This window comes from Oncorhynchus clarkii, chromosome 24 (genome assembly GCF_045791955.1).
Source record: "Oncorhynchus clarkii lewisi isolate Uvic-CL-2024 chromosome 24, UVic_Ocla_1.0, whole genome shotgun sequence".
In the NCBI taxonomy this organism is placed as follows: domain Eukaryota; kingdom Metazoa; phylum Chordata; class Actinopteri; order Salmoniformes; family Salmonidae; genus Oncorhynchus; species Oncorhynchus clarkii.
In genome coordinates, this window is record NC_092170.1 from 43,858,039 (window position 1) to 43,878,792 (window position 20,754).

The following is a 20,754-nucleotide window of genomic DNA, read 5'->3' on the forward strand; positions in this document are numbered from 1 at the left end:
CTTACTCTCTTCCTTACTATCTCTCTCTCTGTCTATATCTCTCTGCCTTACTCTCTTCCTTACTATCTCTCTCTCTGTCTATATCTCTCTGCCTTACTCTCTTCCTTACTATCTCTCTCTCTGTCTATATCTCTCTGCCTTACTCTCTTCCTTCCTATCTCTCTCTCTGCCTTACTCTCTTCCTTACTATCTCTCTCTCTGTCTATATCTCTCTGCCTTACTCTCTTCCTTACTATCTCTCTCTCTGTCTATATCTCTCTGCCTTACTCTCTTCCTTACTATCTCTCTCTCTGTCTATATCTCTCTGCCTTACTCTCTTCCTTACTATCTCTCTCTCTGTCTATATCTCTCTGCCTTACTCTCTTCCTTACTATCTCTCTGTATATTTCTCTATATCTCTCTGCCTTACTATCTCTCTCTGTCTATATCTCTCTGCCTTACTCTCTTCCTTACTATCTCTCTCTCTGTCTATATCTCTCTGCCTTACTCTCTTCCTTACTATCTCTCTGTCTGTCTATATCTCTCTGCCTTACTCTCTTCCTTACTATCTCTCTCTCTGTCTATATCTCTCTGCCTTACTCTCTTCCTTACTATCTCTCTCTCTGTCTATATCTCTCTGCCTTACTCTCTTCCTTACTATCTCTCTGTATATTTCTCTATATCTCTCTGTCTTACTATCTCTCTCTGTCTATATCTCTCTGCCTTACTCTCTTCCTTACTATCTCTCTCTCTGTCTATATCTCTCTGCCTTACTCTCTTCCTTACTATCTCTCTCTCTGTCTATATCTCTCTGCCTTACTCTCTTCCTTACTATCTCTCTCTCTGTCTATATCTCTCTGCCTTACTCTCTTCCTTACTATCTCTCTGTATATTTCTCTATATCTCTCTGCCTTACTATCTCTCTCTGTCTATATCTCTCTGCCTTACTCTCTTCCTTACTATCTCTCTCTCTGTCTATATCTCTCTGCCTTACTCTCTTCCTTACTATCTCTCTCTCTGTCTATATCTCTCTGCCTTACTCTCTTCCTTACTATCTCTCTCTCTGTCTATATCTCTCTGCCTTACTCTCTTCCTTCCTATCTCTCTCTCTGCCTTACTCTCTTCCTTACTATCTCTCTCTCTGTCTATATCTCTCTGCATTACTCTCTTCCTTACTATCTCTCTCTCTGTCTATATCTCTCTGCCTTACTCTCTTCCTTACTATCTCTCTCTCTGTCTATATCTCTCTGCCTTAATCTCTTCCTTACTATCTCTCTCTCTGTCTATATCTCTCTGCCTTACTCTCTTCCTTACTATCTCTCTCTCTGTCTATATCTCTCTGCCTTACTCTCTTCCTTACTATCTCTCTGTATATTTCTCTATATCTCTCTGCCTTACTATCTCTCTCTGTCTATATCTCTCTGCCTTACTCTCTTCCTTACTATCTCTCTCTCTGTCTATATCTCTCTGCCTTACTCTCTTCCTTACTATCTCTCTCTCTGTCTATATCTCTCTGCCTTACTCTCTTCCTTACTATCTCTCTCTCTGTCTATATCTCTCTGCCTTACTCTCTTCCTTACTATCTCTCTGTATATTTCTCTATATCTCTCTGCCTTACTATCTCTCTCTGTCTATATCTCTCTGCCTTACTCTCTTCCTTACTATCTCTCTCTCTGTCTATATCTCTCTGCCTTACTCTCTTCCTTACTATCTCTCTGTCTGTCTATATCTCTCTGCCTTACTCTCTTCCTTACTATCTCTCTCTCTGTCTATATCTCTCTGCCTTACTCTCTTCCTTCCTATCTCTCTCTCTGTCTATATCTCTCTGCCTTACTATCTCTCTCTGTCTATATCTCTCTGCCTTACTCTCTTCCTTACTATCTCTCTCTCTGTCTATATCTCTCTGCCTTACTCTCTTCCTTACTATCTCTCTCTCTGTCTATATCTCTCTGCCGTACTCTCTTCCTTCCTATCTCTCTGTATATTTCTCTATATCTCTCTGCCTTACTATCTCTCTCTGTCTATATCTCTCTGCCTTACTCTCTTCCTTACTATCTCTCTCTCTGCCTCACTATCTCTCTGCCTTACTCTTCCTTACTATCTCTCTCTCTGTCTATATCTCTCTGCCTTACTCTCTTCCTTACTATCTCTCTCTCTGTCTATATCTCTCTGCCTTACTATCTCTCTCTCTGTCTATATCTCTCTGCCTTACTCTCTTCCTTACTATCTCTCTCTCTGTCTATATCTCTCTGCCTTACTCTCTTCCTTACTATCTCTCTCTCTGTCTATATCTCTCTGCCTTACTCTCTTCCTTACTATCTCTCTCTCTGTCTATATCTCTCTGCCTTACTCTCTTCCTTACTATCTCTCTCTCTGTCTATATCTCTCTGCCTTACTCTCTTCCTTACTATCTCTCTCTCTGTCTATATCTCTCTGCCTTACTCTCTTCCTTACTATCTCTCTCTCTGTCTATATCTCTCTGCCTTACCCTCTTCCTTACTATCTCTCTGTCTATATCTCTCTGCCTTACTCTCTTCCTTACTATCTCTCTCTCTGTCTATATCTCTCTGCCTTACTCTCTTCCTTACTATCTCTCTCTCTGTCTATATCTCTCTGCCTTACTCTCTTCCTTACTATCTCTCTGTATATTTCTCTATATCTTTCTGCCTTACTATCTCTCTGCCTTACTCTTCCTTACTATCTCTCTGTCCATATCTCTATATCTTTCTGCCTTACTATCTCTCTCTGTCTATATCTCTCTGCCTTACCCTCTTCCTTACTATCTCTCTGTCTATATCTCTCTGCCTTACTCTCTTCCTTACTATCTCTCTGCCTCACTATCTCTCTGCCTTACTATCTCTCTGTCTATTTCTCTATATCTTTCTGCCTTACTATCTCTCTGCCTCACTATCTCTCTGCCTTACTCTCTTCCTTACTATCTCTCTGTCTATTTCTCTATATCTTTCTGCCTTACTATCTCTCTGCCTTACTATCTCTCTGCCTTACTCTCTTCCTTACTATCTCTCTGTCTATTTCTCTATATCTTTCTGCCTTACTATCTCTATGCCTCATTATCTATCTGCATATGAATGCTTATTAATTTGTTAAAATAGGTATGTACTTGTAAGAACTTTCCTACTCGGTTCATTTCATGTTTGACCAGTTGTACCTTTTGTAAAGACAATCACATTGTATTATATAAGGGGTTGGTTGTGTTTCTAATGGTTTCTCTCCTTTCCAACTGTGTGTGTGTGTGTGTGTGTGTGTGTGTGTGTGTGTGTGTGTGTGTGTGTGTGTGTGTGTGTGTATGAATTAATTTGTGCATAAATGTTTGTGTATGGTATTTGAATGTGTGTGTTCAGTACAGTGTGTGGTCTAATCTCCTGTCTAATCTCCTGTCGTCTCTCCTCAGTGTGTGTATCATTGTGTGGTCTAATCTCCTGTCTAATCTCCTGTCTAATCTCCTGTCTAATCTCCTGTCGTCTCTCCTCAGTGTGTGTATCATTGTGTGGTCTAATCTCCTGTCTAATCTCCTGTCTAATCTCCTGTCTAATCTCCTGTCGTCTGTCCTCAGTGTGTGTATCATTGTGTGGTCTAATCTCCTGTCTAATCTCCTGTCGTCTCTCCTCAGTGTGTGGTCTAATCTCCTGTCTAATCTCCTGTCTAATCTCCTGTCTAATCTCCTGTCTAATCTCCTGTCGTCTCTCCTCAGTGTGTGTATCATTGTGTGGTCTAATCTCCTGTCTAATCTCCTGTCGTCTGTCCTCAGTGTGTGTATCATTGTGTGGTCTAATCTCCTGTCTAATCTCCTGTCGTCTCTCCTCAGTGTGTGTATCATTGTGTGGTCTAATCTCCTGTCTAATCTCCTGTCTAATCTCCTGTCGTCTGTCCTCAGTGTGTGTATCATTGTGTGGTCTAATCTCCTGTCTAATCTCCTGTCGTCTCTCCTCAGTGTGTGGTCTAATCTCCTGTCTAATCTCCTGTCTAATCTCCTGTCTAATCTCCTGTCTAATCTCCTGTCGTCTCTCCTCAGTGTGTGTATCATTGTGTGGTCTAATCTCCTGTCTAATTTCCTGTCGTCTGTCCTCAGTGTGTGTATCATTGTGTGGTCTAATCTCCTGTCTAATCTCCTGTCGTCTCTCCTCAGTGTGTGTATCATTGTGTGGTCTAATCTCCTGTCTAATCTCCTGTCTAATCTCCTGTCTAATCTCCTGTCGTCTCTCCTCAGTGTGTGTATCATTGTGTGGTCTAATCTCCTGTCTAATCTCCTGTCGTCTCTCCTCAGTGTGTGTATCATTGTGTGGTCTAATCTCCTGTCTAATCTCCTGTCGTCTCTCCTCAGTGTGTGTATCATTGTGTGGTCTAATCTCCTGTCGTCTTAATCTCCTCAGTGTGTGTATCATTGTGTGGTCTAATCTCCTGTCTAATCTCCTGTCGTCTCCCCTCAGTGTGTGTATCATTGTGTGGTCTAATCTCCTGTCGTCTCTCCTCAGTGTGTGTATCATTGTGTGGTCTAATCTCCTGTCGTCTCTCCTCAGTGTGTGTATCATTGTGTGGTCTAATCTCCTGTCGTCTCTCCTCAGTGTGTGTATCATTGTCGTCTAATCTCCTGTCGTCTCTCCTCAGTGTGTGTATCATTGTGTGGTCTAATCTCCTGTCTAATCTCCTGTCGTCTCTCCTCAGTGTGTGTATCATTGTGTGGTCTAATCTCCTGTCTAATCTCCTGTCGTCTCTCCTCAGTGTGTGTATCATTGTGTGGTCTAATCTCCTGTCTAATCTCCTGTCGTCTCTCCTCAGTGTGTGTATCAATGTGTGGTCTAATCTCCTGTCTAATCTCCTGTCTAATCTCCTGTCTAATCTCCTGTCGTCTCTCCTCAGTGTGTGTATCATTGTGTGGTCTAATCTCCTGTCGTCTCTCCTCAGTGTGTGTATCATTGTGTGGTCTAATCTCCTGTCGTCTCTCCTCAGTGTGTGTATCATTGTGTGGTCTAATCTCCTGTCTAATCTCCTGTCGTCTCTCCTCAGTGTGTGTATCATTGTGTGGTCTAATCTCCTGTCTAATCTCCTGTCGTCTCTCCTCAGTGTGCGTGTTAGAGCCGTGGTGATGACACGTGATGACTCCAGTGGAGGCTGGGTACCCCTGGGGGGCGGCGGCCTCAGTCACGTGGTAATATGTAAGGGGAGGAGCCATGAAGGCAGGGGGCGGAGAGAGTACATTGTACGCGGAGAGCGGCTACGCGACCGAGCAGTGAGTCTGTGTGTCACGCCCGCCACCTGAGGACTATAGTCCATATTGGTTCCTTTGTTTGAGGAAAACCAAATCAAACACAGTGAAAGTATAAAGTATTTGACTAATGTGCTAACCCTAACGATATGGTACAGCGTTTTGTGGGAGCTCTTGTTTTTGGAGGACCGTGGATCGTTGGTGCAGTGATCCCTTCTACATACCTGTGTGTGTGTGTGTGTGTGTGTGTGTATAGCCGGTGCTGGAGTGTGCTGTGCAGAAGGGGCTGGTCTACAACAAAGTGAACCCTATCTTTCATCACTGGCGCGTGGAGGAACGTAAGTTTGGCCTGACGTTCCAGAGCCCTGCTGACGCCATCTCCTTCGAGCGCGGCCTACAAGCGGTCATCGATAAACTGGACCGCGGCTCTGAATCTCCTTCCTCCTCCACGCCTGAAGAGGGCGACACTGAGGACGATGGTCAAGCAGTGAGTGGCTTTATCCTTTTATACACACATATCTAGGATCAGATCAGATCTAGGATCAGATCTAGGATTGTTCTGAGGGCAGAACGAATGTGATTGGTTCAATTAATAATCAGTGGGCGGGGACATACAGAGATTGTGTTGTTCACTCTCTGTCGGTCCTGGATCAAGACGGTCGGTCGTATGATTGTGTCGGTCCTGGATCATGTACTGAGAATAGACTGTACATGGATGTGTAGTCTGTCTCAGACTGTGGTACATGTGCGATGAGCTGTAGCATGCAAATATAATCTATTTTCTAAATATCTAGATTATATTTCTAGGAGTTGTAGTGTGTGTCATGATGAATGATATCATATCATGATGTCATGATGATCTACATGATCTCTGATGACCTGTAGTGTGTCAGTCTACATGACCTCTGACCTGTAGTTTGATGATGTCAGTCCCATACAGGAAGTGAGTCATCAAAATTCTGAGCGGTAGATCTCTGTTGGCTTTTTCACTGCGAAAGTGATCGACTGGTGGCCATTGATTGGCCGAAATGTTAAAGTCTTATTTTCCAAAGATAGATAATTTGATTAAAAAGACACACACAAGGTGTGACTGAGCTTGTAAAATGTTTTTTTATTTGATTTGATTTATTTCACCTTTATTTAACCAGGTAGACCAGATCACCTTTATTTAACCAGGTAGACCAGATCACCTTTGTTTAACCAGGTAGACCAGATCACCTTTATTTAACCAGGTAGACCAGATCACCTTTATTTAACCAGGTAGACCAGATCACCTTTATTTAACCAGGTAGACCAGATCACCTTTATTTAACCAGGTAGACCAGATCACCTTTATTTAACCAGGTAGACCAGATCACCTTTATTTAACCAGGTAGACCAGATCACCTTTATTTAACCAGGTAGGCCAGATCACCTTTATTTAACCAGGTAGGCCAGATCACCTTTATTTAACCAGGTAGACCAGATCACCTTTATTTAACCAGGTAGACCAGATCACCTTTATTTAACCAGGTAGACCAGATCACCTTTATTTAACCAGGTAGACCAGATCACCTTTATTTAACCAGGTAGACCAGATCACCTTTATTTAACCAGGTAGACCAGATCACCTTTATTTAACCAAGTAGACCAGATCACCTTTATTTAACCAGGTAGACCAGATCACCTTTATTTAACCAGGTAGGCCAGATCACCTTTATTTAACCAGGTAGACCAGATCACCTTTATTTAACCAGGTAGACCAGATCACCTTTATTTAACCAGGTAGACCAGATCACCTTTATTTAACCAGGTAGGCCAGATCACCTTTATTTAACCAGGTAGGCCAGATCACCTTTATTTAACCAGGTAGACCAGATCACCTTTATTTAACCAGGTAGACCAGATCACCTTTATTTAACCAGGTAGGCCAGATCACCTTTATTTAACGAGGTAGACCAGATCACCTTTATTTAACCAGGTAGACCAGATCACCTTTATTTAACCAGGTAGGCCAGATCACCTTTATTTAACCAGGTAGGCCAGATCACCTTTATTTAACCAGGTAGACCAGATCACCTTTATTTAACCAGGTAGACCAGATCACCTTTATTTAACCAGGTAGGCCAGATCACCTTTATTTAACCAGGTAGGCCAGATCACCTTTATTTAACCAGGTAGACCAGATCACCTTTATTTAACCAGGTAGACCAGATCACCTTTATTTAACCAGGTAGGCCAGATCACCTTTATTTAACCAGGTAGACCAGATCACCTTTATTTAACCAGGTAGGCCAGATCACCTTTATTTAACCAGGTAGGCCAGATCACCTTTATTTAACCAGGTAGACCAGATCACCTTTATTTAACCAGGTAGACCAGATCACCTTTATTTAACCAGGTAGACCAGATCACCTTTATTTAACCAGGTAGACCAGATCACCTTTATTTAACCAGGTAGACCAGATCACCTTTATTTAACCAGGTAGACCAGATCACCTTTATTTAACCAGGTAGACCAGATCACCTTTATTTAACCAGGTAGCCCAGATCACCTTTATTTAACCAGGTAGGCCAGATCACCTTTATTTAACCAGGTAGGCCAGATCACCTTTATTTAACCAGGTAGGCCAGATCACCTTTATTTAACCAGGTAGACCAGATCACCTTTATTTAACCAGGTAGGCCAGATCACCTTTATTTAACCAGGTAGGCCAGATCACCTTTATTTAACCAGGTAGGCCAGATCACCTTTATTTAACCAGGTAGACCAGATCACCTTTATTTGACCAGGTAGACCAGATCACCTTTATTTAACCAGGTAGGCCAGATCACCTTTATTTAACCAGGTAGGCCAGATCACCTTTATTTAACCAGGTAGACCAGATCACCTTTATTTAACCAGGTAGACCAGATCACCTTTATTTAACCAGGTAGACCAGATCACCTTTATTTAACCAGGTAGACCAGATCACCTTTATTTAACCAGGTAGACCAGATCACCTTTATTTAACCAGGTAGACCAGATCACCTTTATTTAACCAGGCATGGCCTGTCTGCTACAAACTTTGTATAAACTATCAACTGCGTCTGGACCGACACTTGAGCTAGCAAACTTGCAACATTGTATAAAATATTCTGGGCCGTCAGTGTTTCCTGTGCCGGTGAGCTCGGGGACAGACACAGATGTTATTTGTGTCAGGAATACGAAGTTATCAGCTATTTTAAGGCCTTTGCACTGGATCAGAGCATTACATTATTACCTTTTCACTCCGAGTGGTTATTCGAAAGAGAGAGAGTTAGAAATATTTTTCAAATACATTGAAGAATTATATTGTCATTCTCAACTGATGATTTTTTTTTTTTTAAATGTACTTTGTTTGCAGTTTTGAGGTGTAGAACAAAATACTTTGAAGCTCCACAGCTCATTAGTGGGTTAAGACTATCAGACATCCCCAAATGGGCACTGGCCAGGCCTACTTTCTATATGAGTAATCAGTTACGCCTCCTTATTCAACATTGACGGGAGCAAACAGAAGACCATGAATACATTTACAAAACTCGTAAATGGAATAAACCAAAACTCGTAAATGAAATAAACCAAAACTCGTAAATGGAATGAAATAAACCAAAACTCGTAAATGGAATGAAATAAACCAAAACTCGTAAATGGAATGAAATAAACCAAAACTCGTAAATGAAATAAACCAAAACTCGTAAATGGAATGAAATAAACCAAAACTCGTAAATGGAATGAACCAAAACTCGTAAATGGAATGAAATAAACCAAAACTCGTAAATGAAATAAACCAAAACTCGTAAATGGAATGAAATAAACCAAAACTCGTAAATGAAATAAACCAAAACTCGTAAATGGAATGAAATAAACCAAAACTCGTAAATGAAATAAACCAAAACTCGTAAATGGAATGAAATAAACCAAAACTCGTAAATGGAATGAAATAAACCAAAACTCGTAAATGGAATAAACCAAAACTCGTAAATGAAATAAACCAAAACTCGTAAATGAAATAAACCAAAACTCGTAAATGAAATGAAATAAACCAAAACTCGTAAATGAAATAAACCAAAACTCGTAAATGGAATGAACCAAAACTCGTAAATGGAATGAAATAAACCAAAACTCGTAAATGGAATGAAATAAACCAAAACTCGTAAATGGAATGAAATAAACCAAAACTCGTAAATGGAATGAAATAAACCAAAACTCGTAAATGGAATGAAATAAACCAAAACTCGTAAATGGAATGAAATAAACCAAAACTTGTTTCTCACAAGTGTAGCATAGGTTGTGAGCTATGCAAACAATGTGTCCACTCCGACAATAAGAATGGTAAAACACTAATAATAATATTGAATGCATTAACAGAAATGATCAAACATTAGAGATTATGGGAATTAACGGTAGATGTAGGCTACTACTCATTCGCAAAGTATTCAGACCCCTTTATCCACATTGTGTTACGTTACAGCCTTATTCTAAAATGGATTAAGTTGTTTTTTCCCCCTCATCAATCTACACACAATACCCCATAATGACATCACAATACCCCATATTGACATCACAATACCCCATAATGACATCGCAATACCCCACAATGACATCACAATACCCCATAATGACAAAGCAAAAAACAGGTTTTTAGAAATGTTTGCAAATATATTAACAAAAAAAACTGAAATGATCAAATTTACATAAGTATTCAGACCTTTTACTCAGTACTTTGTTGAAGCACCTGTAATCCCTTTGGCAGTGATTACAGCTGCGAGTCTTCTTGGGTATGACCCTACAAGCTTGGCACAACCTGTATTTGGGGAGTTTCTCCAAATCTTCAAGCTCTGTCAGGTTGGATGGGGAGCGTCGCTGCACAGCTATTTTCAGGTCTCTCCAGAGATGTTCAATCGGGTTAAAGTCAGGGCTCTGGTAGGGCCGCTCAAGGACATTCTGAGGCCATTTCTGCACTGTCTTGGCTGTGTTCTTAGGGTCGTTGTCCTGTTGGAAGGTGAACCTTTGCCCCAGTCTGAGGTCCTGAGTGCTCGGGAGCAGGTTTTCATCAAGGATCTCTCTGTACTTTGCTCCGTTAATCTTTCCCTCGATCCTGACTAGTCTCCCAGTCCCTGCCTCCCAGTCCCTGCCGCTGAAAAACATCCCGACAACATGATGCTGCCACCACCATGCTTCACCGTATGGATGCCAGGTTTCCTGAAGACGTGACACTTGGGAGTTCAGGCCAAAGAATTCAATCTTGGTTTCATCAGACCAGAGAATCTTGTTTCTCATGGTCTGAGAGTCCTTTAGGTGCCTTTTGGCAAACTCCTTTTTGGCTGTCATGTGCCTTTTGCTGAGGAGTGGCTTCTGTCTGGCCACTCTTATCATAAAGGCCTGATTGGTGGAGTGCTGCAGAGATGGTTGTTCTCCTGGAAGGTTCTTCCATCTCCACAGAGGAACTCTGGAGCTCTGTCAGAGTGACCATCGGATTCTTAGTCACCTCCCTGACCAAGGCCCTTCTCCCCCGATTGCTCAGTTTGGCCGGGCGGCCAGCTCTAGGAAGGGTCTTGGTGGTTCCAAACTTCTTCCATTTAAGAATGATGGAGGCCACTGTGTTCTTGAGGACCTTCAATGTTGCAGAAATGTTTTGGTACTCTTCCCCAGATCTGTACCTCGACACAATCGTGTCTCGGAGCTCTACGACAATTCCTTCAACCTCATGGCTTGGTTTTTGCTCTGACATGCACTGTCAACTGTGGGACCTTATATAGACAGGTGAGCGCCTTTCCAAATCATGTCCAATCATTTGAATTTACCACAGGTGGACCCCAATCAAGATGTAGAAACATCTCAAGGATGATTAATGGAAACAGGATGCAGCTGAGCTCAATTTCAAGTCTCATAGCAAAAGGGTTTGAATACTTATGTAAATAGTTTTTTTTTTGTTTGCTGTTTTTTTTCTCATAAACTTGCGCAAAATCCTAAACCTGTTTTCGCGTCGTTATTATGGGGTATTGTGTGAAGATTTAATGGAAAACACTTATTTAATCAATTGTAGAATAAGGCTGTAAAGTGACAAAATGTGGAAAAAGTCAAGAGTTATGAATACTTCGAATACCCTGTATGTAATGAGGAATTGGTAGGTAAAGGGCCCTGTATGTAATGAGGAATTGGTAGATTAAGGGCCCTGTATGTAATGAGGAATTTGTAGGTAAAGGGCCCTGTATGTAATGAGGAATTGGTAGATTAAGGGCACTGTATGTAATGAGGAATTGGTAGATTAAGGGCCCTGTATGTAATGAGGAATTGGTAGATTAAGGGCCCTGTATGTAATGAGGAATTGGTAGGTAAAGGGCCCTGTATGTAATGAGGAATTGGTAGGTTAAGGGCACTGTATGTAATGAGGAATTGGTAGGTAAAGGGCCCTGTATGTAATGAGGAATTGGTAGATTAAGGGCCCTGTATGTAATGAGGAATTGGTAGGTAAAGGGCCCTGTATGTAATGAGGAATTGGTAGGTAAAGGGCCCTGTATGTAATGAGGAATTGGTAGGTAAAGGGCCCTGTATGTAATGAGGAATTGGTAGATTAAGGGCCCTGTATGTAATGAGGAATTGGTAGGTAAAGGGCCCTGTATGTAATGAGGAATTGGTAGGTAAAGGGCCCTGTATGTAATGAGGAATTGGTAGGTAAAGGGCCCTGTATGTAATGAGGAATTGGTAGATTAAGGGCACTGTATGTAATGAGGAATTGGTAGATTAAGGGCCCTGTATGTAATGAGGAATTGGTAGATTAAGGGAAAACAATTCACACAATAAAGTTATGACGCAATGAATGCGTAAAAAATGGCGGGAGAGCATCTTTGCGACACTCCCCTTATTTTTGGACCATGGCGTATCCACAGCATACCCACAGCATACCCACAGCGTACCCACAGCGTACCCACAGCATACCCACAGCATACTCACAGCGTATCCACAGCGTACCCACAGCGTATCCACAGCGTACCCACAGCGTACCCACAGCATACTCACAGCGTACCCACAGCGTATCCACAGCGTACCCACAGCGTACCCACAGCGTACCCGCGGCCTACATAATGGATTAGTCCACTGAGACAGGCGGAAATCAGACGGGTGCCGTGAAAAAACTAAATGTATTTGCTTAACAACCAACAGCCTATCGACCAAACAGTCGACCAGTCGAGTAAATGGGCAGCAAGCTACCTTCAATTCAAAATGAAAAGAAACCAACAGTAATAACCTGGATTTACACTGAACATAAATATAAAACGCAACATATGCATTGAAAGGAATTCATTAGGTCCTGATCTATGGATTTCACATGACTGGGCAGGGGTACAGCCATGGGTGGGCATAGGCCAGGCCCAGTCAGTGTTTCCACACAAAAAGGCTTTATTATAGACAGAAATACTCCTCAGTTTCATCAGCTGTCTGGTTGGCTGGTCTCAGACGATCCCTGCAGGTGAAGAAGCCGGATGTGGAGGTCCTGGGCTGGACTGGTTACACGTGGTCTGCGGTTGTGAGGCCGGTCGGATGTACTGCGATATTTTCTAAAACGACGTTGGAGGCGGCTCATGGTAGAGAAATTAACATTCGATTCTCTGCCAACTGCTCTGGTGGACATTCCCTCAATGTGAGACATCTGTGTCATTGTGTTGTGTGACAAAACTGCACATTTTAGAGTGGCCTTTTATTGTCCCTGGCACAAGGTGCACCTGTGTAATGATCTAATTTTATTTGTCACATACACGTGTTTAGCAGATGTTATTGCGGGTGTAGTGAAATGCTTGTGCATTTAGTTCCGACAGTGCAGCAATGTCTAACAAATACCTAATTACCACAAATCTAAAGGAATGGAATTAAGAATATATAAATATATGGATGGGCAATGTCAGAGCAGCATAGACTAAGATACAGTAGAATAGTATAGAATACAGTATATACCAATGAGATGAGTAATGTCAGAGCAGCATAGACTAAGATACAGTAGAATAGTATAGAATACAGTATATACATATGAGATGAGTAATGTCAGAGCAGCATAGACTAAGATACAGTAGAATAGTATAGAATACAGTATATACATATGAGATGAGTAATGCAAGATATGTAAACATTAAAGTGACATTATTTAAAGTGACTAGTATTCCATTTATTAAAGTGGTCAATGATTTCAAGTCTGTATGTAGGCAGCAACTGTTCTGTGCTAGTGATGGCTATTTAGCAGTCTGATGGCCTTGAGATAGAAGCTGTTTTTCAGTCTCTCGGTCCCTGCTTTGATGTACCTGTACTGACCTCTCCTTCTGGATGATAGTGGGGTGAACAGGCAGTGGCTCGGGTGGTTGTTGTCCTTGATGATTTTTTTTGGCCTTCCTGTGACATGGTGTAGGTGTCCTGGATGGTAGGTAGTTGTGCAGACCTCACTACCCTCTGGAGAGCCTTGCGTTTCTGTGTGAGGTGCAGTTGCCGTACCTGGCGGTGATACAGCCCGACAGGATGCTCTCGATTGTGCATCTGTAAAAGTTTGTGAGTGCTTTTGGTGACAAGCCAAATTTCTTCAGCCTCCTGAGGTTGAAGAGGCGCTGCTGCGCCTTCTTCACGATGCTGTCTGTGTGGGTGGACCATTGCAGTTTGTCTGTGATGTATACGCCGAGGAACTTAAAACTTACTACCCTCTCCACTACTGTCCCATTGATGTGGATAGGGGTGTACGCCCTCTGCTGTTTCCTGAAGTCCACGATCATCTCCTTTGTTTTGTTGACGTTGAGTGTGAGGTTATTTTCCTGACACCACACTCCGAGGGCCCTCACCTCCTCCCTGTAGGCTGTCTTGTTGTTGTTGGTAATCAAGCCTACCACTGTAGTGTCGTCCGCAAACTTGATGTTTTGAGTTGGAGGCGTACATGGCCACGCAGTCATAGGTGAACAGAGAGTACAGGAGGGGGCTGAGCACGCACCCTTGTGGAGCCCCAGTGTTGAGGGTTTTTGAAGTTGAGATGTTGTTTCCTACCTTCACCACCTGGGGGCGGCCTGTCAGAAAGTCCAGGACCCAGTTGCACAGGGTGAGGTTGAGACCCAGGGCCTCCAGCTTGAGGATGAGCTTGGAGGGCACTATGGTGTTGAATGTCAATGAACAGCATTCTTACATGGGTATTCCTCTTGTCCAGATGGGACAGGGCAGTGTGATGGCGATAGTGTCGTCTGTGGATCTGTTTTTTATTTTTTATTTCACCTTTGTTTAACCAGGTAGGCTAGTTGAGAACAAGTTCTCATTTACAACTGTGACCTGGCCAAGATAAAGCAAAGCAGTGAGACAGAAACAACAACACAGAGTTACACATGGAATAAACATACATACAGTCAATAATACAGTAGAAATATATATATACAGTGTGTGCAAATGAGGTAAGATAAGGGAGGTAAGGCAATAAATAGGCCATAGTGGCGAGGTAATTACAATATAGCAATTAAACACTGGAGTGATAGATGTGCAGAAGATTAATGTGCAAGTAGAGATACTGGGGTGCAAAGGAGAAAAATAAATACATTATGGGGATGAGGTAGTTGGATGGGCTATTTACAGATGGGCTATGTACAGGTGCAGTGATCTGTGAGCTGCTCTGACAGCTGGTGCTTAAAGCTAGTGAGGAAGGTAAGAGTCTCCAGCTTCAGCGATTTTTGCAGTTCGTTCCAGTCATTGGCGGCAGAGAACTGGCAGGAAAGGCGGCCAAAGGAGGAATTGGCTTTGGAGGTGACCAGTGAAATATACCTGCTGGAGCGCGTGCTACAGGTGGGTGCTGCTATGACGACCAGTGAACTGAGATAAGGCAGGGCTTTACCTAGCAGAGACTTATCGATGACCCGTAGCCAGTGGGTTTGGCGACGAATATGAAGTGAGGACCAGCCAACGAGAGCGTACAGGTTGCAGTGGTGGGTAGTATATGGAGCTTTGGTGACAAAACGGATGGCACCCTGGTAGACTATTGGGGCATTGTGGTTGAGATTGCATCGTCTGTGGACCTATTTGGGTGGTAAGCAAATTGAAGTGGGTCTAGGGTGTCAGGTAAGGTGGAGGTGATATGATCCTTGACTAGTCTCTCAAAGCACTTCATGATGACAGAAGTGAGTGCTACGGGGCGTTAGGGCTGTTGATCACCTGTGTAATGATCATGCTGTTTAATCATCTTATTGATATGCCACACCTGTCAGGTGGATGGATTATCATGGCAAAGGAGAAATGCTCACTAACAGGGATGTAAACACATTTCTGCACAAAATTGAGAGAAATTAGCTTTTTGGTACCAATTGAACATTTCTGAGATATTTTACTTCAGCTCATGAAACATGGGACCAACACTTTACATGTTGTGTTTATATTTTTGTTCATATATACTCAATACAATTATATCCAAATGTTTGTATAGTGTCCCATGTTCCTAGATGTTACATTTTGTATTATTTCAAATAACAAACATTTTGGGCGACCAAGTTGCTGTTCCATCGACTTGTAGTGTGTCAGTCTACAGTGTGTCAGTCCACAGTGTGTCAGTCTACAGTGTGTCAGTCCACAGTGTCAGTCCACAGTGTGTCAGTCTACAGTCTACAGTGTGTCAGTCTACAGGGTGTCAGTCTACAGTCTACAGTGTGTCAGTCTACAGTGTTTCAGTCCACAGTGTGTCAGTCTACTGTCTGTCAGTCTACTGTCTGTCAGTCTACAGTGTGTCAGTCTACAGTGTGTCAGTCTACAGTCGTGGCCAAAAGTTTTGAGAATGACACAAATATAAATTTTCACAAAGTTTGCTGCTTCAGTGTCTTTAGATATTTTTGTCAGATGTTACTATGGAATACTGAAGTATAATTATAAGCATTTCATAAGTGTCAAAGGCTTTTATTGACAATTACATGAAGTTGATGCAGAGTCAATATTTGCAGTGTTGACCCTTCTTTTTCAAGACCTCTGCAATCCGCCCTGGCATGCTGTCAATTAACTTCTGGGCCACATCCTGACTGATGGCAGCCCATTCTTGCATAATCAATGCTTGGAGTTTGTCAGAATGTGTGGGTTTTTTGTTTGTCCACCCGCCTCTTGAGGATTGACCACAAGTTCTCAATGGGATTAAGGTCTGGGGAGTTTCCTGGCCATGGACCCAAAATATTGATGTTTTGTTCCCCGAGCTAATTTGTTGTCACTTTTGCCTTATGGCAAGGTGCTCCATCATGCTGGAAAAGGCATTGTTCATCACCAAACTGTTCCTGGATGGTTGGGAGAAGTTGCTCTCAGAGGATGTGTTGATACCATTCTTCATTCATGGCTGTGTTCTTAGGCAAAATTGTGAGTGAGCCCACTCCCTTGGCTGAGAAGCAACCCCACACATGAATGGTCTCAGGATGCTTTACTGTTGGCATGCCACAGGACTGATGGTAGTGCTCACCTTGTCTTCTCCGGACAAGCTTTTTTCTGGATGCCCCAAACAATCGAAAAGGGGTTTCATCAGAGAAAATGACTTTACCCCAGTCCTCAGCAGTCCAATCCCTGTACCTTTTGCAGAATATCAGTCTGTCCCCGATGTTTTTCCTGGAGAGAAGTGGCTTCTTTGCTTCCCTTCTTGACACCAGGCCATCCTCCAAAAGTCTTCGCCTCACTGTGCGTGCAGATGCACTCACACCTGCCTGCTGCCATTCCTGAGCAAGCTCTGTACTGGTAGTGCCCCGATCCTGCAGTTCAATTAACTTTAGGAGACGGTCCTGGCGCTTGCTGGACTTTCTTGGGTGCCCTGAAGCCTTCTTCACAACAATTGAACCGCTCTCCTCTCCTTGCCTGTGAAGCCCTTTTTGTGCAAAACAAAGATGACGGCACGTGTTTCCTTGCAGGTAACCATGGTTGACAGAGGAGGAACAATGATTCCAAGTACCACTCTCCTTTTGAAGCTTCCAGTCTGTTATTTGAACTCAATCAGCATGACAGAGTGATCTCCATCCTTGTCCTCTTCAACACTCATACCTGTGTTAACGAGATAATCACTGACATGATGTCAGCTGGTCCTTTTGTGGCAGGGCTGAAATGCAGTGGAAATGTTTTTTTGGGGATTCAGTTAATTTGCATTGCAAAGAGGGACTTTGCAATTAATTGCAATTCATCTGATCACTCTTCATAACATTCTGTAGTATATGCAAATTGCCATCATACAAACTGAGGCAGCAGACTTTGTGAAAATGAATATTTGTGTAATTCTCAAAACGTTTGGCCACGACTGTACAGTCTGTCAGTCTGTAGTCTGTCTCTCTGCTTAGGGATATAGGTTAGTAATGAGACTATATACAGGGGTACAGGTTAGTAATGAGACTATGTACAGGGGTACAGGTTAGTAATGAGACTATATACAGGGGGTACAGGTTAGTAATGAGACTATATACAGGGGTACAGGTTAGTAATGAGACTATATACAGGGGGTACAGGTTAGTAATGAGACTATATACAGGGGTACTGGTTAGTAATGAGACTATATACAGGGGGTACCGGTTGGTAATGAGACTATATACAGGGTGTACAGAGTCAATGTCTGGAGGTACCGGTTGGTAATGAGACTATATACAGGGGGTACAGAGTCAATGTCTGGGGGTACCGGTTGGTAATGAGACTATATACAGGGGGTACAGGTTAGTAATGAGACTATATACAGGGGTACTGGTTAGTAATGAGACTATATACAGGGGTACAGGTTAGTAATGAGACTATATACAGGGGGTACAGGTTAGTAATGAGACTATATACAGGGGTACAGGTTAGTAATGAGGTTATATACAGGGGTACAGGTTAGTAATGAGGTTATATACAGGGGGTACCGGTACAGAGTCAATGTGCAGGGGTACAGGTTAGTAATGAGACTATATACAGGGATACAGGTTAGTAATGAGACTATATACAGGGGGTACAGAGTCAATGTCTGGGGGTACCGGTTGGTAATGAAACTATATACAGGGGGTACAGAGTCAGTGTCTGGGGGTACCGGTTCGTAATGAGACTATATACAGGGTGTACAGAGTCAATGTCTGGGGGTACCGGTTGGTAATGAGACTATATACAGGGGTACAGAGTCAATGTCTGGGGGTACCGGTTGGTAATGAGACTATATACAGGGGGTACAGAGTCAATGTCTGGGGGTACCGGTTGGTAATGAGACTATATACAGGGTGTACAGAGTCAATGTCTGGAGGTACCGGTTGGTAATGAGACTATATACAGGGTGTACAGAGTCAATGTCTGGAGGTACCGGTTGGTAATGAGACTATATACAGGGGGTACAGAGTCAATGTCTGGGGGTACCGGTTGGTAATGAGACTATATACAGGGGGTACAGAGTCAATGTCTGGAGGTACCGGTTGGTAATGAGACTATATACAGGGTGTACAGAGTCAATGTCTGGGGGTACCGGTTGGTAATGAGACTATATACAGGGGTACAGAGTCAATGTCTGGAGGTACCGGTTGGTAATGAGACTATATACAGGGGGTACAGAGTCAATGTCTGGAGGTACCGGTTGGTAATGAGACTATATACAGGGTGTACAGAGTCAATGTCTGGGGGTACCGGTTGGTAATGAGACTATATACAGGGGTACAGAGTCAATGTCTGGGGGTACCGGTTGGTAATGAGACTATATACAGGGTGTACAGAGTCAATGTCTGGGGGTACCGGTTGGTAATGAGACTATATACAGGGGTACAGAGTCAATGTCTGGAGGTACCGGTTGGTAATGAGACTATATACAGGGGGTACAGAGTCAATGTCTGGAGGTACCGGTTGGTAATGAGACTATATACAGGGGGTACAGAGTCAATGTCTGGAGGTACCGGTTAGTAATGAGACTATATACAGGGGGTACAGAGTCAATGTCTGGAGGTACCGGTTGGTAATGAGACTATATACAGGGGGTACAGAGTCAATGTCTGGAGGTACCGGTTGGTAATGAGACTATATACAGGGGGTACAGAGTCAATGTCTGGAGGTACCGGTTGGTAATGAGACTATATACAGGGGGTACAGAGTCAATGTCTGGAGGTACCGGTTGGTAATGAGACTATATACAGGGGGTACAGAGTCAATGTCTGGAGGTACAGGTTAGTCCAGGTAATTTGTACATGTAGATAGGGATAAAGTGACAGAGATAAAAAACAAAAACAGCGAGTAGCAGCAAATGGGTAGCCATTTGATTAGCTGTTCAGCAGTCTTATGGCTTGGGGGTAGAAGCTGTTAAGAAGCCTTTTGGACCTAGACTTGGCGCTCCGGTACCGATTCCCGTGCGGGGGCAGAGAGAACAGTCCATGACTAGGGTGGCTGGAATCTTCGTACATTTTTAGGGCCTCCTTCTGACACCGCCTGGTATAGAGGTCCTGGATGGCAGGAAGCTTGGCCTCAGTGATGTACTGGACCGTACACACTACCCTCTGTAGTGCCTCGCAGTCGGAGCCAGAGCAGTTGAAATACCAGGCAGTGATGCAACCATGCTCTCGATGGTGCAGCTGTGGAGGATCTGAGGAACCATGCTAAATCTTTTCAGTCTCCTGAGGAGGAAAACGTATTGTCGTGCCCTCTTCACAACTGTCTTGGTGTGTTTGGACCATGATAGTTTCTTGGGCATCAATGAACTTGAAGCTCTCAACTTGCACCACTTACAGCCCACTGATGATTTCTGACCTGTAGTGTGTCGGTTTGCAGTCTGATTACCTGTTGTGTGTGTCAGTCCACATGACCTCTGACCTGTAGTTTGATGATGTCAGTCCCATACAGGAAGTGAGTCATCTTCCAACAGCCGGAAGGAGATGCTTCCCAAGCCCGTCACCATAGTAACCAGCGAGTCCTCCTCCACCTGCTTCGTACGTTCCACCTCCGAGGAGTTTAGCTTCGGAGCGTCCCACACGCTCACCACCACCACACCTGCCCAGGTAAGGGCTAGAACACAGCTCACTACTACTACTACTACTACTACTACCCAGGTAAAGACTAGAACACACCTCACCACTACTACTACTACTACTACTACCCAGGTAAAGACTAGAACACACCTCACCACAACTACTACTACTACTTCTACTACTACTATTACTGCCCAGAACACACCTCACTACTACTACTACTACTAGTACTACCAATACTACTACTACCCAGGTAAAGACTAGAACACACCTCACCACCACTACTACTACTACTACTACCCAGGTAAAGACTAGAACACACCTCACCACTACTACTACTACTACCACCACTACTGCCCAGGTAAAGACTAGTACACACCTCACCACTACTACTACTACTACTACTACTACTATTACTGCCCAGGTAAAGACTAGAACACACCTCACCACCACTACTACTACTACTGCTCAGGTAAAGACTAGTACACACCTCACCACCACTACTACTACCCAGGTAAAGACTAGAACACAACTCACCACCACTACTACTACTACTACTACTACTACTACCACCACTACTGCCCAGGTAAAGCCTAGAACACACCTCACCACCACTACCACAAACTACT

General features: G+C 43.2%; 1 protein-coding gene across 2 annotated transcripts in view; it reads left to right on the forward strand.

Annotated features, from left to right (window-relative positions):
- Window positions 1-20,754, forward strand: part of LOC139382826 (sprouty related EVH1 domain containing 3) — a 72,459-nt gene that overhangs the window by 24,846 nt on the left and 26,859 nt on the right. For both annotated transcript variants that reach the window (XM_071127056.1, XM_071127055.1), the window contains exons 2-4: window positions 5,062-5,227; window positions 5,460-5,690; window positions 19,991-20,155. In XM_071127056.1, the coding sequence (XP_070983157.1) occupies window positions 5,084-5,227; window positions 5,460-5,690; window positions 19,991-20,155 (540 nt within the window). In that variant the 5' untranslated portion in view covers window positions 5,062-5,083. The remainder of the gene's footprint in view (window positions 1-5,061; window positions 5,228-5,459; window positions 5,691-19,990; window positions 20,156-20,754) is intronic.